The sequence below is a fragment of the Salvelinus namaycush genome, chromosome 27 (genome assembly GCF_016432855.1).
Source record: "Salvelinus namaycush isolate Seneca chromosome 27, SaNama_1.0, whole genome shotgun sequence".
In the NCBI taxonomy this organism is placed as follows: Eukaryota; Metazoa; Chordata; class Actinopteri; order Salmoniformes; family Salmonidae; genus Salvelinus; species Salvelinus namaycush.
In genome coordinates, this window is record NC_052333.1 from 17,649,415 (window position 1) to 17,663,874 (window position 14,460).

Sequence of the window (14,460 nt, forward strand, 5' to 3'; positions counted from 1 at the left end):
GAGAGCGGGTTAAGGACACCTCAGCATTCTGAGAGGGAAGTAAGGGAGAGCGGGTTAAGGACACCTCAGCATTCTGAGAGGGAAGTAAGGGAGAGAGGGTTAAGGACACCTCAGCATTCTGAGAGGGAAGTAAGGGAGAGCGGGTTAAGGACACCTCAGCATTCTGAGAGGGAAGTAAGGGAGAGCGGGTTAAGGACACCTCAGCATTCTGAGAGGGAAGTAAGGGAGAGAGGGTTAAGGACACCTCAGCATTCTGAGAGGGAAGTAAGGGAGAGCGGGTTAAGGACACCTCAGCATTCTGAGAGGGAAGTAAGGGAGAGAGGGTTAAGGACAGCTCAGCATTCTGAGAGGGAAGTAAGGGAGAGCGGGTTAAGGACACCTCAGCATTCTGAGAGGGAAGTAAGGGAGAGAGGGTTAAGGACAGCTCAGCATTCTGAGAGGGAAGTAAGGGAGAGCGGGTTAAGGACAGCTCAGCATTCTGAGAGGGAAGTAAGGGAGAGAGGGTTAAGGACACCTCAGCATTCTGAGAGGGAAGTAAGGGAGAGAGGGTTAAGGACACCTCAGCATTCTGAGAGGGAAGTAAGGGAGAGAGGGTTAAGGACACCTCAGCATTCTGAGAGGGAAGTAAGGGAGAGAGGGTTAAGGACACCTCAGCATTCTGAGAGGGAAGTAAGGGAGAGAGGGTTAAGGACACCTCAGCATTCTGAGAGGGAAGTAAGGGAGAGAGGGTTAAGGACACCTCAGCACTCCGCTGCTCCAACTTCCACACTAGAATTCATGTCGGCCTGAGTTTGTCTGCTGCGATAAACGACATAGACCTATCCTTATGCATTTCACAGATTCTCTTATCCAGATCTATAGCTGCAAGTAAAACCCTGAAATTAGCAACTGTTTGAACAACAGGTAAACTGATTTGTGTCAAGAACTGCAACGCTGCTGGGTTTTTCACGCTCAACAGTTTCCTGTGTGTATCAAGAATGGTCCACCACCCAAAGGGCATCCAGCCAACCTGACACAACTGTGGTAAGAATTGGAGTCAACATGGGCCAGCACCCCTGTGGAACGCTTTTGACTCCTTGTAGAGTCCTTGCACCGATAAATTGAGGCTGTTCTGAGGGCAAAAGGGGGGTGCAACTCAATATTTGGAAAGTATCCTTAATGTTTGTACACTCAGTGTGTAAGTAAACCAATCATATCCATGTTAAAAAGACTGAGTGGATAAATCAATCTGAGGTGTAGTAGTAGTTGAAGAGGCCAGTCTGTCTGGATGGAGACTTGAACAAAGCCACCATTGATCCTGGTGCTTGGTGTTGGTCTGATCACATTACCTTTGGTCTGTGCATGGGGTCGGATGGAGGAGGGGTTGTGCCATCAGAACACAAAGTGTGAGAGAGAGGGCTCAGTAAGGGCACCAGTATAACCACTCTCAATTCATAGGCATCATTGTCTAGGCACTTCCTGGTTCCTTAAACGAACCCAACCATTAGTGGCTTCATGAGTGTAATGTTATGTCAAACAGTTTCTATGTTAAACAGTTTTGTTATGTTGCAGTCTTCTGTAACATATATATATAGTGTTATATGGGGATGCAAACTCAAAATTGAATACATTTCAACTTTATATCTGACATGGTACAAGTGTCTTCTTTTTCTAAGCCCATAACCATGTGTGTGAGGTGTATACTTTTGTTTCAAAATAGATGTCATACACTCTGTGTGACCTTGATTTAGCCCACTGCAGTAAAAGTTTAATGAGACCAAAAGAGAGAATCAATGTGCCAGTTTGTTTCTTCACCCACTTTAATCTGTGTGTTCAGGGTGTTAGGCAATACAGCTGGAGAGTTATTTAGTAACTTAGCAGGAGAGAGTGAAAGCTGTAAGGGGTAATCAAACTGTAGTTCCTATGGTGTAGAGGCATGAATCCCCCCACCCCAAAAAATAGAAGTAAACAGGCCTCTGTGTAGAGGCAGTACAACGCACATTTCACAGCACAACGCTGATTTCTACATGTGTATGGCACCGTAAAGACAGAATATAGGATATATTTAGTTTGAGAAAGCAAGACTGACTCCAGAATATTATGTTACAAAGTCTTTCTATAATGACTACTGAACAAAACTATAAATGCACCACACAACAATTTCAAATATTTTACTGAGTTACAGTTCAACGTGATCAAGACAAAGGAGATGATTGTGGACTACAGGAAAAGGAGGACCGAGCACGCCCCCATTCTCATCGACGGGGCTGCAGTGGAGCAGGTTGAGAGCTTCAAGTTCCTTGGTGTCCACATCACGAACAAACTAACATGGTCCAAGCACACCAAGACAGTCGTGAAGAGGGCACGACAAAACCTATTCCCCCTCAGGAGACTGAAAAGATTTGGCATGGGTCATCAGATCCTCAAAAGTAATCTGCACATCTTATCACTCCGGTGTTAATTGCTAAATTGTCATTATTTTGCCACTGCGGTCTATTTATTGCCTTACCTCTCTAATCTTACTACATTTGCACACACTGTATATAGATTTTTCTATTGTGTTATTGACTGTACATTTGTTTATCCCATGTGTAACTCTGTGTTGTTGTTTTTGTCGCACTGCTTTGCTTTATCTTGGCCAGGTCGCAGTTGTAAATGAGAACTTCTAAACTGGCCTACCTGGTTAAATTATGGTGAAATAAAAAATAAAACAACGCCCTGGATTACTGACCTCTGCCTGCCCTGGCCCTGAGACTGCCTGCCGTTCTGTACCCTTTGACTCTGATCTGGATTACTGACCTCTGCCTGCCCTGGCCCTGAGACTGCCTGCCGTTCTGTACCCTTTGACTCTGATCTGGATTACTGACCTCTGCCTGCCCTGGCCCTGAGACTGCCTGCCGTTCTGTACCCTTTGACTCTGATCTGGATTACTGACCTCTGCCTGCCCTGGCCCTGAGACTGCCTGCCGTTCTGTACCTTTTGACTCTGATCTGGATTACTGACCTCTGCCTGCCCTGGCCCTGAGACTGCCTGCCGTTCTGTACCTTTTGACTCTGATCTGGATTACTGACCTCTGCCTGCCCTGGCCCTGAGACTGCCTTCCGTTCTGTACCTTTTGACTCTGATCTGGATTACTGACCTCTGCCTGCCCTGGCCCTGAGACTGCCTGCCGTTCTGTACCTTTTGACTCTGATCTGGATTACTGACCTCTGCCTGCCCTGGCCCTGAGACTGCCTGCCGTTCTGTACCTTTTGACTCTGATCTGGATTACTGACCTCTGCCTGCCCTGGCCCTGAGACTGCCTGCCGTTCTGTACCTTTTGACTCTGATCTGGATTACTGACCTCTGCCTGCCCTGGCCCTGAGACTGCCTGCCGTTCTGTACCTTTTGACTCTGATCTGGATTACTGACCTCTGCCTGCCCTGGCCCTGAGACTGCCTGCCGTTCTGTACCTTTTGACTCTGATCTGGATTATTGACCTCTGCCTGCCCTGGCCCTGAGACTGCCTGCCGTTCTGTACCTTTTGACTCTGATCTGGATTACTGACCTCTGCCTGCCCTTGACCTGTCGTTTTGCCTGCCCCTGTTCTAGTAATACACTTTCATTACTTCAACACTGTCTGCATCTGGGTCTTCCCTAAAACGTGATAAGAACATCATGTTGGTGCACAATGACCATAGCATCCCTTTACATCATTACAAACAGTTGATCCAATATTACACTAAAAGTATAAACACCAAAGGGGGAGTTCACACATTCACTCTTTCTGTGCTTGTTTTTGATGCCCTAAACTGTCATCACTTGACATTGACTACAATTAGTTTAGAAAATGTGTCTAAAACATATTCTTAAACACTCCACACCAACTCATATTACAACATAATCCCATTCTGAATGATGTCTCTGCACAATAAGAGGTTCCACTGTGCCCTAAATCCATGTTTGCATGATGGTGTTTACAACAAGATGCAAATATGGATTTATGGGACAGTAGACATTTTTTTTCACAATTTGAGCAGAGACATCATTCAAAATGGGATTCGGTTGTAATCAGATTCATATTACGTCCAATTTTTTTCCCCACTGTCCCATAAATCCATATTTGCATCATTCAAACATGGATTTATGGCACAGCAGAACATCTTTGAAAAATAAAATTGTGCAGAGACATCATTCAGAATGGGATTGTGATGTAATATGAGTTGGTGTGGAGTGTTTTAGAATGTTTTCTAATATGCTTTAGACACATTTTCATATTTTCCTACTGCATTATAGTTATAACAAAATGTGACAGCCAATTTTCTCTAACGAAACAAAATGGTTTGGGGGATCAACTACAAGCACAGAATGAGTGAAAATAAGGCCACGTAAAACCTATTAAATGTTTTTGTTTACTTTAGGAAAGTTAATTTATTGAGAATGATGTCAATCTTACAGATCTGACCTGAACCAATCATGAACTGACTAGTAGCCCCGATATCAGATTCCTCGATTTAATGCTGACTTGTCCTTGGATCTGAGCCAACTATTATGATTCAACAGTTCCGTTACACATTCTTTGTGTAAAACTCCAAGAACGTACATAACGTACATAACAACACTATCATATCCAACGTAGGGCAAACATTTTAACCATGCTTAATATGTCTTTAAAAGCCTGTGTCCGATAGCGATGGAAGGGAGAGAAAGTGAAAGTTCTAGAATCCATTACGCTGCCTACCTCCACAGTCCACACACATTCAATCAGAGCTGCTTACCTCCACAGTAGACACACATTCAATCAGAGCTGTGGGAGGAGAGAGGGAGAGGTGAGGGTTGGTGGGAGGGGTCAGCATGAGAGCTTAGGGCCGGTGTATAAGAGCAGGTCCAGGTGAGAGAGAAGGGACACAGCAGAACGAGGAGCTGCAGAACACAGGAGACACACAAAGGTGCCACAGAGAACAGGTAGGAAATGGATCTCTCCCTCCACCACAATGGAAGCCTTATTCTCTAACCACATATCTCTCTTCACCATCCCTCATCCCTCCATCTGATCCTTTGTCTGGTAAATGTGCCTTGAAATGCTGTGAACTTTTTCAGTCTTTCAGTCTTCAACAACTTGAACAAATCTGAATAGATGTGCAATTATTTGTAATTCTGCATGGCACTTCTTCATATTGTTTTCCCTCAGCTATACTGTTGAGTTATAATAGTATGCAAATAGAAGTAGACTATCTGTGCAGTTTTGTGGCAGGCATGTGTTATCTGGGCCCATATTCACAATGATTCAGAATAGGAGTGCTGATATAGGATCACTTTTGACTTATAGATTATAATGATTAAAATGATATGGGCAGTGGGGACCTGATCCTAGATCACTCCTACCTACTCTGAGATGCTTATTGAACTCTGTTTCCTTCCAGAAAGGTGGTAATCATGATCCGAGGTCTGCTGTCTGTGTTGTTGGTCCTGGTGGCCATAGCCGTGTCTTCATCTCTGGCTAAGCCTGAGAAGAACATCGCCAAGAGGGGGAAGAGGATCCCTCAGACTCTCTCCAGAGGTAACACTCTCCCCTTACTATTTCCAAAACCTATTACAGTGTATAGTGTTGTTAATGAATGAATTCATGAGTACACATTCTCCTTTTCCTCATTCTCAAAGCTCTGTAAGATCAGTGTGGTTGGAGATATCTAATGAAAAGAGCTGACATGCGATTCCTTATTCTACATGTCAGTAGAGGCATGTCTGTTCTAAACAATATATCTCTACCTGAATGTTCTTTAATGTTGTACTGAAACTGTTGCACTGACACTGTTCTTCCTGACTGTCTCCTATAGGCTGGGGTGATCAGCTAATCTGGGCTCAGACCTATGAGGAGGCTCTGTATTGGGCCAGGGCACAGTGAGTGCACAAACTTTTATGGCTACATACAAAATGGCACCCTACTTTTTATGAATTTCAAAATAGGGAATAAGGTGTTATTTCACATTGATGTAACAGATCTAGATGGCTGACAAATACACTTCAAAAACAAATACATTTCAATGATTTATATTCCATTTTATTCTGTAACCAGAACTAATTTGTCTCCATAGGAACAAGCCTCTGATGGTCATCTTCCACCTGGAGGACTGTCCTCACAGTGCATGTAAGACCCTGACCTTTAACCTCTAACCCCTGACCTATAGCAAATAAACTGCCACTCTGTTGCACCTTCCTGAACAGACCACAGGTCAATGTCCCTCCCTTGGCCCTTGAGTATTATTTGCGTCCTGGTATTCTCCCAAATCGTGATGCATCATTCAGTTGTATTAGATGCCAGGACTTGTTTAAACAACCATTATCAAACTCGTAGTAGAACAAACATGGCTCTGTTTGCCAAGGTGGTAGGTATACACCTCTTACATCCTGCTGCCATGTATGGGAGAGGACAATAAAACAATTATGGAGATCTCTTAAGTTAAGTCAATGTACCACTTTTCATAACGTCTTTCATGATGTCTTCCATGAATCCAGCCATGAAGAAGGTCTTCGCTGAAGACAAGGACATCCAGAAGGTGGCTGATGAAGACTTGATCGTCCTCAATCTGGTGGTGAGTTGTAAATGAAGTCTTTGGAAAACATTGTCAGAATCAATACCTAGATGACTTCTCTTTTGATCTATTAGATTTGATGATTATATGGTTTGATTTATATGAGTATTTTAGGGCACTGTTATTTATTTTTTGTTGACCTGACTTTTAGTATTAAGAAGCAAATCATTGATATGTGTTTCTTTCCCTGTGTTGTCAGTATGAAACCACAGACAAGCATCTTTCCCCTGATGGCCAGTATGTCCCTAGAATCATCTTTGTCGGTGAGTGAAAATGCCACGTTTTCCCAGCAGCATTACATGAGAAGGAATGTCATTATTTTGTTTATGGTGGCATCAAACAAAAGCAACAGATTTTAATCAATAGTTATCTCTCCCTCCCCCTCTCTCTCTCTTTCTCTTAATCGCTCTCCCCTCAGATCCCTCTATGACAGTGAGAGCTGACATCACAGGGCGCTACTCCAACCGTATGTACGCCTATGAGCCTTCTGACATCAAACTCTGTGAGTACAACTTGATCTTATCTCCCTTTTGACTGTTTGATTGCATACTAATGGTTTACATACTTTTAATAAATCTGTATTTAATAGATTGTAAATATTTAAGCATTTATACACATGTATACGTTTTTATTAATGTAAGGTATTACTAAGTGTATTCAGATTGTTTTATAATTAATTCAGAGATTAGAAAATGTTGCCTTTGTGAGAAACAACCTGCTCCTGAGTGACCTACTCTTCATTTTCCCTTCTCCCTGTAGTACTGAGCAACATGCAGAAGGCCAAGAAGCTGCTGAAGACTGAGTTGTAAGCACTGACTCATGTGACCCCATGACCTTTGGCCTGTGACTTCAGAGGTTCTCCGAACATTCTCTGAACGTTCTCTGGAGCCTAGGAGTCAGCCAGTGGCATACTGTCACCATGTAAACCTAAGCACTGGAAAGAACTAGTCTTCACTTTCACAAAACGCAATTCCATTTTTTAAATTCTGTTATTTTTCCTGAACTTCTCTGTCTTTGTAATGTATTGCTGTACATCTGAGATGTCTTTTTATTAAATATAGTGCAATTATGAAATGATTTGTGTCTCATTGGAAAATGTAATTCAGTCCTTTCACCCTTCATGACAATGACTCAGGTTAAAAGGGCTATTGAAATAAAAATACAGTGGGTGTGCATGAATCCGTGTGTTTGTGTATGAATCCGTGTGTTTGTGTAGCTAGGGAGTGAGCGCTGACATCCTGGTCACATCCTGAATGGGCGGGGCCAGTGAGGGAATGACACACCCACACATTATTCTTAGTAATGTCATGTAGTACTATAATATTGTAATGAATAAGTTCATGGGAATCTAATATAACATTTAGCAAATAAAAGCATTATTTTGTCATTCCACTTCTGTAGAGATTTTAGAGTTTCTTGGAAAGGGTTAGGCTACTGCTGAGCTCTACATTTTGCAATGTCATTGAATGCCACTGGTTTCTATGGAAACAGAGCCCAACAAACCCAGTGAACTTTCAGGAAAAAAATTCTAATAGGTCAACTTGACTGGGCATTGGTGGGAATGGAGTTACTCATTGTTGAAATGAAAACCAAAGAACAGAAACAGTGTATGAAATATATATATTTTTACTTTTCTATTTTATTGAGATTTCTTGTACAAAGGTATGTTGTAGTTCACAGAACCACCAGTGCGGTGGAAGCAGCAGTACACACTAGTAGAGGAGACATGCAAGGCACAAGCCAAGGTAACTGATACAACAGCACACAACAGACATACGAGCACGCGCACCTATGTACACGCATACACAATCGACTGTCAGGCTTTGTAACACTATCAGCAGAACAAAGCGCATCTCTTCTTTCACATGTCAGTCAGTCTTCCCAAGCATTTCATACTGATGATATTCAGACGGCATGAGCAATTGACTCTTAAAGGGATACTTTAGGAGTTTGGCAATGAGGCCTTCTATCTACTTCCCCAGAGTCAGATGAATTCATGGATACCCTTTTTATGTGTCTGCGTGCAGTTTGAAGGAAGTTGCTAACTAGCACTAGCGCAATGACTGGAAGTCTATGGGTATCTGCTAGCATGCTAGTAGATACCCAAAGACTTCTAGTCGTTGCGCTAATGCTAGTTAGCAATGGCTCACAAAACAACCTCTAACTTCCTTCATAATGGACACAGAGACATAAAATGGTATCCACGTATTCATTTGAGTCTGGGGAAGTAGATAACAGGCATCATTGCCAAAATCTCTTTAAGTATCCCTTGTTTTTTTCTGATTTCAAATCATTAGGAATGTTTACACAGAAATAAACATTCAGAACACAAAAAAATGCAAATGCTGTGTAACATAATGACTTAAAGTAAAGGCAACAACAAGCTGCTTAAATATTTGTAGTTATGTAGTTACAGCATACAATTGTCAACAGCACCCTAGTCCTTCAGTTATTGAGTGTATCAAATGTACAAATATTCAATGACATCTTCAGTCGTCATGCGCACAAAATAATGCTAACTGTTCTTCATCATGTCAGCTACCATCTGTAATACAGGTGTCATTCAGTAGTCACAACATCACAGTTCGCATGCTTTAATACAGGTCTGAGCATACTGAACGCTTGCCCATCAAGGGTGTATCAAATATCAAATGTGTTATCTGAAAATGTTAATTTCTTGAGATTTGTCACCAGAAGCAAAGCCTGAGCCTCTGTATATGAGAGGATAGACACGGAGTGTACAAAACATTAAGGACACCTGCTCTTTCCATGACAAAGACTGACCAGGTGAATCCAGGTGAAAGCTTTGATCCGTTATTGAGGTCACTTGTTAAATACACTTCAATCAGTGTAGATGATGGGTACAGAAGGGTTTTTAAGCCTTGAAACAATTGAGACATTGAGGGTGAATTTGCAAGACAAAAGATTGATGTGCCTTCCTTTGAACAGGTATGGTAGCAGGTGCCAGGCGCACTGATTTGTGTCAAGAACTGTAACACTGCTGGGTTTTTCATGTTCAACACTTTCCCTTGTGTATCAAGAATCATCCACCACCCAAAGGGCATCCAGCTAACTTGACACAACTGTGAGAAGCATTGAAGTCAACATAGGCCAGCATCCCTGTGGAACGCTTTCGACACCTTGTAGAGTCCATGCCCTGACGAATTGAGGCTGTTCTGAGGACAAAAGGGGGATGGGTTGCAACTCAATATTAGGAAGGTGTTCTTAATGTTTTGTACACTCAAGTGTATACAGGATACGGTTCTGATCGGGAGTGGTTTAAGGTGTCCTATTAGGGTAATAGGCTCATGCAGCATCTTTAATATACAGCAGGGTCGTGTTCATTAGGACACACCACGGAAAACATTTTGCAACGGAAAGTGTAAAGGAGCGTTTCCTATTTGACAAGTGAAGCTAGATCCTCTTGTCTCTGTCAGTTTTCTTCCGTTTGGTGCTTAATGAACATGACCCAGTTATTTTCCAGACACACACCATATTCTGGAAAAACAATCACTTCATGTAACACCACACAAAGGGCTGCCGCTTTGCACAGCTGGTGAAAACACACACAAGTCACTCGCTTATTTACAAACACAGCCCCTAAAACAGGCGGCTAGCCCTCCTCCACCTGGAAATCTACTTGGTGTGCAGGCTTTTACTCCGGCCCTGCTTTAACTAACACAACTGATTCAGCTGAACAAGGCTCTGATGAGCAGCTAATTTGTTTAGAATCAGTTGTTTTAGTGTTACAGTTAGAGTAGGGCTGAAGCAAAAGCCTGCACAACCAGTAGCTCTCCAGGAGGAAAGTTGGCCATTCCAAGAGTGGGGTACAAAGCCAGCAGTTGCCAACGGTTACAGGAAGGCACTGGGATTCGCTCGAGGGTCCTTCTGGTTCCTGTACCGGTACGTTAGCCACACCCCCAGGATCTGAAGAAGGACGAATAAAACATTCATAGGTCAAAATAACAAGCATTACTGGGCCCAGTTTTATGCTACTGACCTACAAATAGATCACATACTGTATATAGCTACATTTTCATTACCTATTAGATTTCATGAACTGCACCTCAAAATAGGCTAGTTTACTGTAAAGAAAAAAGCACTATTTTAAAACACTATATAAGTTAAATTGATTGATTGCTTGATTGATACAGCAGAACATTCCCCTGACTGTATAAACAGGGCAATCTCACCTCAGTGAAGCTGAAGAAGAGGCCTATCCCGCCCACGAAGCGCAGCACCTCTTCTGCATGCTCCTGGATCTGCTCAGCACACGGTGAACAGGAGTGGTTGGGGAAACAGGCCTGTAGAGGGACACAGAAACACCACACAGACGGACCAGTTAGTTAGGAAAACTGCTTCACAACCACAATACTGAATATACAGCAACTAATATCATCAGAAACTGTATGCGTAAAAACTTGTTCTTTCATTGTAATTATACATCTTGGCAAGCACAAACAGAGCTTGGGACATGTGAAGGAGAGGTCATAGACAACAGACAGTAGATTCAGTGCAACAGAGGGTTCACTTGGTAATGCTTACAGCATCGCAGGTTCCGTTGTTGTCTACGTAGTAGAAGCCACAGCAGTTGAGACTCTTCTCCACATCTCTCTGGGTGGTGTACGAGTTGTTCCATCCCACCTCCAACAGGTGTTCCTAAAACAGGGGTACAACAGCAGGCACTGACCACCATAGATGCAGTTATATCTGTGTGTATGAGTGTATTACAATGCCTGTTTGCACAGGACCAGACATCTCTAAGGTAGTCAGCTGTTCTAGAACCAGATGGAGGTCAGTCTGAATAAAATAGTGATCTACTTCTAAAAATATACTCCATACTGCATGGAACCAGAACACACCACAGTGCAGAACACTAAGAAGCCTGAGAAGAGAGATGGGAGGTCCTCTAGCTCTAAGATTTTGCCACAAAATGCAGCTCACATCCTTATAGACACACTGTATCATGATTCAGGAGTACAGGTTGTCTTGTATCCATCTAGTATTTCATCACAAGGTTTCTGGGTTTCGTCTGAAAAGTTGGTTTTGTTCCTCTAGCACCTAGCAGAAGGTTGTTGTGATTGACAGCAGTTTGTGTTCCTACCTGCTGATCCTTGTTGATGGCCAGACAGGCGCTGGAGACAGAGAACTGGACGATGAACACCATGAAGAGGATGATCATATACTGGGCTCCACTGTCAAGGAATAACACTCCAATACACACATTCTCAACACAGAGCTTTTGTAGTTTTGAAACCAGTTGGTCACACTTCCAAAGGTAGAGGTTAATTATTTTCAACAGTCAATGGGCTCCAACTGTTTTATTTCTCTATCCTTCTATATTAGTAATATGGAATATTCTAGAGTGAAATACACTATTAACGACTGTGTAATATTGTAATAACGTAATGTAATAATATAATAATACTGCAATAACGTAATGTAATAATATAATAATAATACTGTAATAATGACAAAGACAGAAGCAGGGGTCAGGGGTCAGCAGTATCTATGCAGGCTGACTACAATGTGTAATACCATACTGGACCTGGTCTCATAGATATTATTGTGTGTGCATGCCATGCATGAATGGAAAACGTGCAGGAATTTCCCCACAACATACAGAAGGGTAAGAGAACAGCACAACCTGGAGAACAGGTCATGGATAAACGACAAGGGGCTATGAGTCCTATTGAAATAAAGCACAATGGGTGAAGCACGGCGTGTAGAGGGTTGTCTCATTCAGACAATCTGCGGAAGCTATTTGAAAAGGTTAATTGAAACTTCAGTTCTCTTGGATTTAACACGGAGCCTACCCAAGTCCTCAATCTACTGGACTTGAAAACCAACCCCAAACCTATACTCAAGCCATAATTCAAATTCTAGACCCCAAATATGCTTGGGTCTAGGGTCAAGTCTGCCGTCAGGTCAAGTCTGCCGTCAGGTCAAGTCTGCCTTGGTGGAAGGTTAGGATACGAAGAAGAGTAGGACCTGGTGGTGCTTCACGGCCCCGATGAGGCCGACCAACGCCACCAAGAACAGGAACACCCCCACTCCGATGACTCCGCCCACCACCTGGAAGCTGGACACCAGGCCGAACCACTTCCCCCATGCAGCAATGCCGATCATCAGCAGACTCACCATCTAGAAATGGAGGGAAGGACGGACAGACAGTGAAAAATAGATAGGCATGCACAGACGCAGACAGACAGCCAAGACCCTAAGCAATAAATCTCTTTGGGTCATTATATGAAGTATGAACTCTCCACAGTCAAACATGGTCTGTGTGTGTGTGAGAGAGAGACAGAGAGAAAGAGGGAGAGAGTGGATGTTGACCACAAATCAGATAGGCTTATATAATAAAACAAAGTGAGTGATGTAATTTCAATGGTACAACCGGTCAGGAGGACATTGAAGCGCACACTGGCTACACCTCAGACTACACGCTTTTAGAGGCAGAAGAAGCGACAGTCAAAAGCGGAACATCATTTTCCACCATGACAGCATTTATTTGCCCGCAAACGTATATTCATCTTAAATCTAGGTCACCACTGTGGTCTGTTTTGATGCCACCATCACTCCTGTATTTCTCAGACTGCAAAACATTGGAGGCCCTATGTTGAGGATTTGGACAGGAATGCTATGGAGTCTACAGACACACTATGGCCTATACGTTGTTTTCAGTAACGATCACTTGATAAGATATATCAGGAATGGTTTGAGCGGAGCAAAGAAAGGATGAACACTTGCATTGGAAAGTGTCAGGACTCAGGAGAGATAGGAAATGAACAGGAAAGAATATAGGCTATTCTAAATATTCAGTAGCCTAAATACTGAATATAAATTATAATATTTTGACTTGTCGAGGTTGCCTTCGGCAAACTGGAGATTCCAGACAGCGGCTCAGTTTGAATAATTAATAACATGGGAGCCTGGTCTGACCCAATGTATTGTTTACAATAGGCTGCACGGCAAAAATGTTTCTTACACACCCGTACAGACCGCATAAAAAGCAGCATATAGTCAGTCTACCCGACCCAAAAACCAAAACCTGTTACAGTGGAATAATAATGCTCCATATGGTAAATTCTTGAACCGTATACTCACAACATAGAGGATATTGAGCGCACAGAGGGAGTGCTTGGAGCAGGTGAATCCGGCGCAGCCCATCCTGGCGATTTTTTGGAATAGTCTAAACGAATAATAAGATAAAGTAATTCCTTGTAAAAACAAAATGAAAAAACCCTTAACGGTTACGAATTTCACCACTACAAAGTCTGGTCGCGAGATGACATGCCTAGAATGGATGTTGCTATGGAGCTTCCACTGTAAGCTGATTGGTTAAAGGAGAACGTTTGTCATTGATATGCAAATAATTGCGGAGAGATGTGGTGGCGGCGCGTTTCAGATCGTTCTGACCGCCAGACAGCTCCAGCAGGTGCAGGTTGAGTATGCGTTCCAGATAAATAGCCTACACAAAAATTACAAGATCATTGTATCATATTGATGAGGACACATGATACACTATATCAAAATATCCTTATGAGAACTGGAGCTGGCTAATTAGTTGAGGTTACCATTGAATGTGCATGTAAGACCAGCATCACATTACAGCCATAGGCAGGCCTAGTTCATGAATAATTAAGCATCCTCTGTGGGTCAGTGAAGCCCTGCATGGCTGGGATTTCCTTTGCCCACCTAAACCTAGACAGACAGGAAAACGACAGGTTGGGGTAGGGGGAGACCCAGAGATCCTCAAATGAAAAACGCACACGCAGGAACAAACACACAATATCCATGTCAGTGAAAGCTGTTCAGGCATTCATTTGACCTAAATGCACCAATTAACTGACAACCCCAAAGAGTGTGGACTCAGTCCCTGGATTGAAAAGGAAAAACATTCTGAAAT

The 14,460-nt window shown here is 42.8% G+C and overlaps 2 protein-coding genes across 3 annotated transcripts; one reads left to right on the forward strand and one right to left on the reverse strand.

Moving 5' to 3' along the window:
* The first annotated feature begins 4,824 nt into the window (after positions 1-4,824).
* agr2 (anterior gradient 2) lies at positions 4,825-7,730 on the forward strand. 2 transcript variants are annotated; one of them, XM_038966547.1, is made up of 8 exons: positions 4,825-4,923; positions 5,382-5,518; positions 5,796-5,859; positions 6,054-6,106; positions 6,475-6,551; positions 6,751-6,814; positions 6,970-7,053; positions 7,311-7,730. In XM_038966547.1, exons 2-8 carry the CDS (start codon positions 5,395-5,397, stop codon positions 7,358-7,360), a joined length of 516 nt encoding a protein of 171 aa, XP_038822475.1. In that variant the 5' UTR covers positions 4,825-4,923; positions 5,382-5,394; the 3' UTR covers positions 7,361-7,730. The 2 variants fall into 2 exon arrangements, with proteins under 2 accessions (XP_038822475.1, XP_038822476.1); XM_038966548.1 differs by having other exon boundaries at positions 4,856-4,923; positions 5,386-5,518.
* Positions 7,731-9,882: 2,152 nt separating this feature from the next.
* tspan13b (tetraspanin 13b) lies at positions 9,883-13,809 on the reverse strand. The gene is made up of 6 exons (XM_038966852.1): positions 13,659-13,809; positions 12,528-12,695; positions 11,656-11,736; positions 11,097-11,210; positions 10,745-10,855; positions 9,883-10,478 (listed from the first exon to the last, which is right to left on the reverse strand). Exons 1-6 carry the CDS (start codon positions 13,719-13,721, stop codon positions 10,404-10,406), a joined length of 612 nt encoding a protein of 203 aa, XP_038822780.1. The 5' UTR covers positions 13,722-13,809; the 3' UTR covers positions 9,883-10,403.
* Positions 13,810-14,460: the final 651 nt, after the last annotated feature.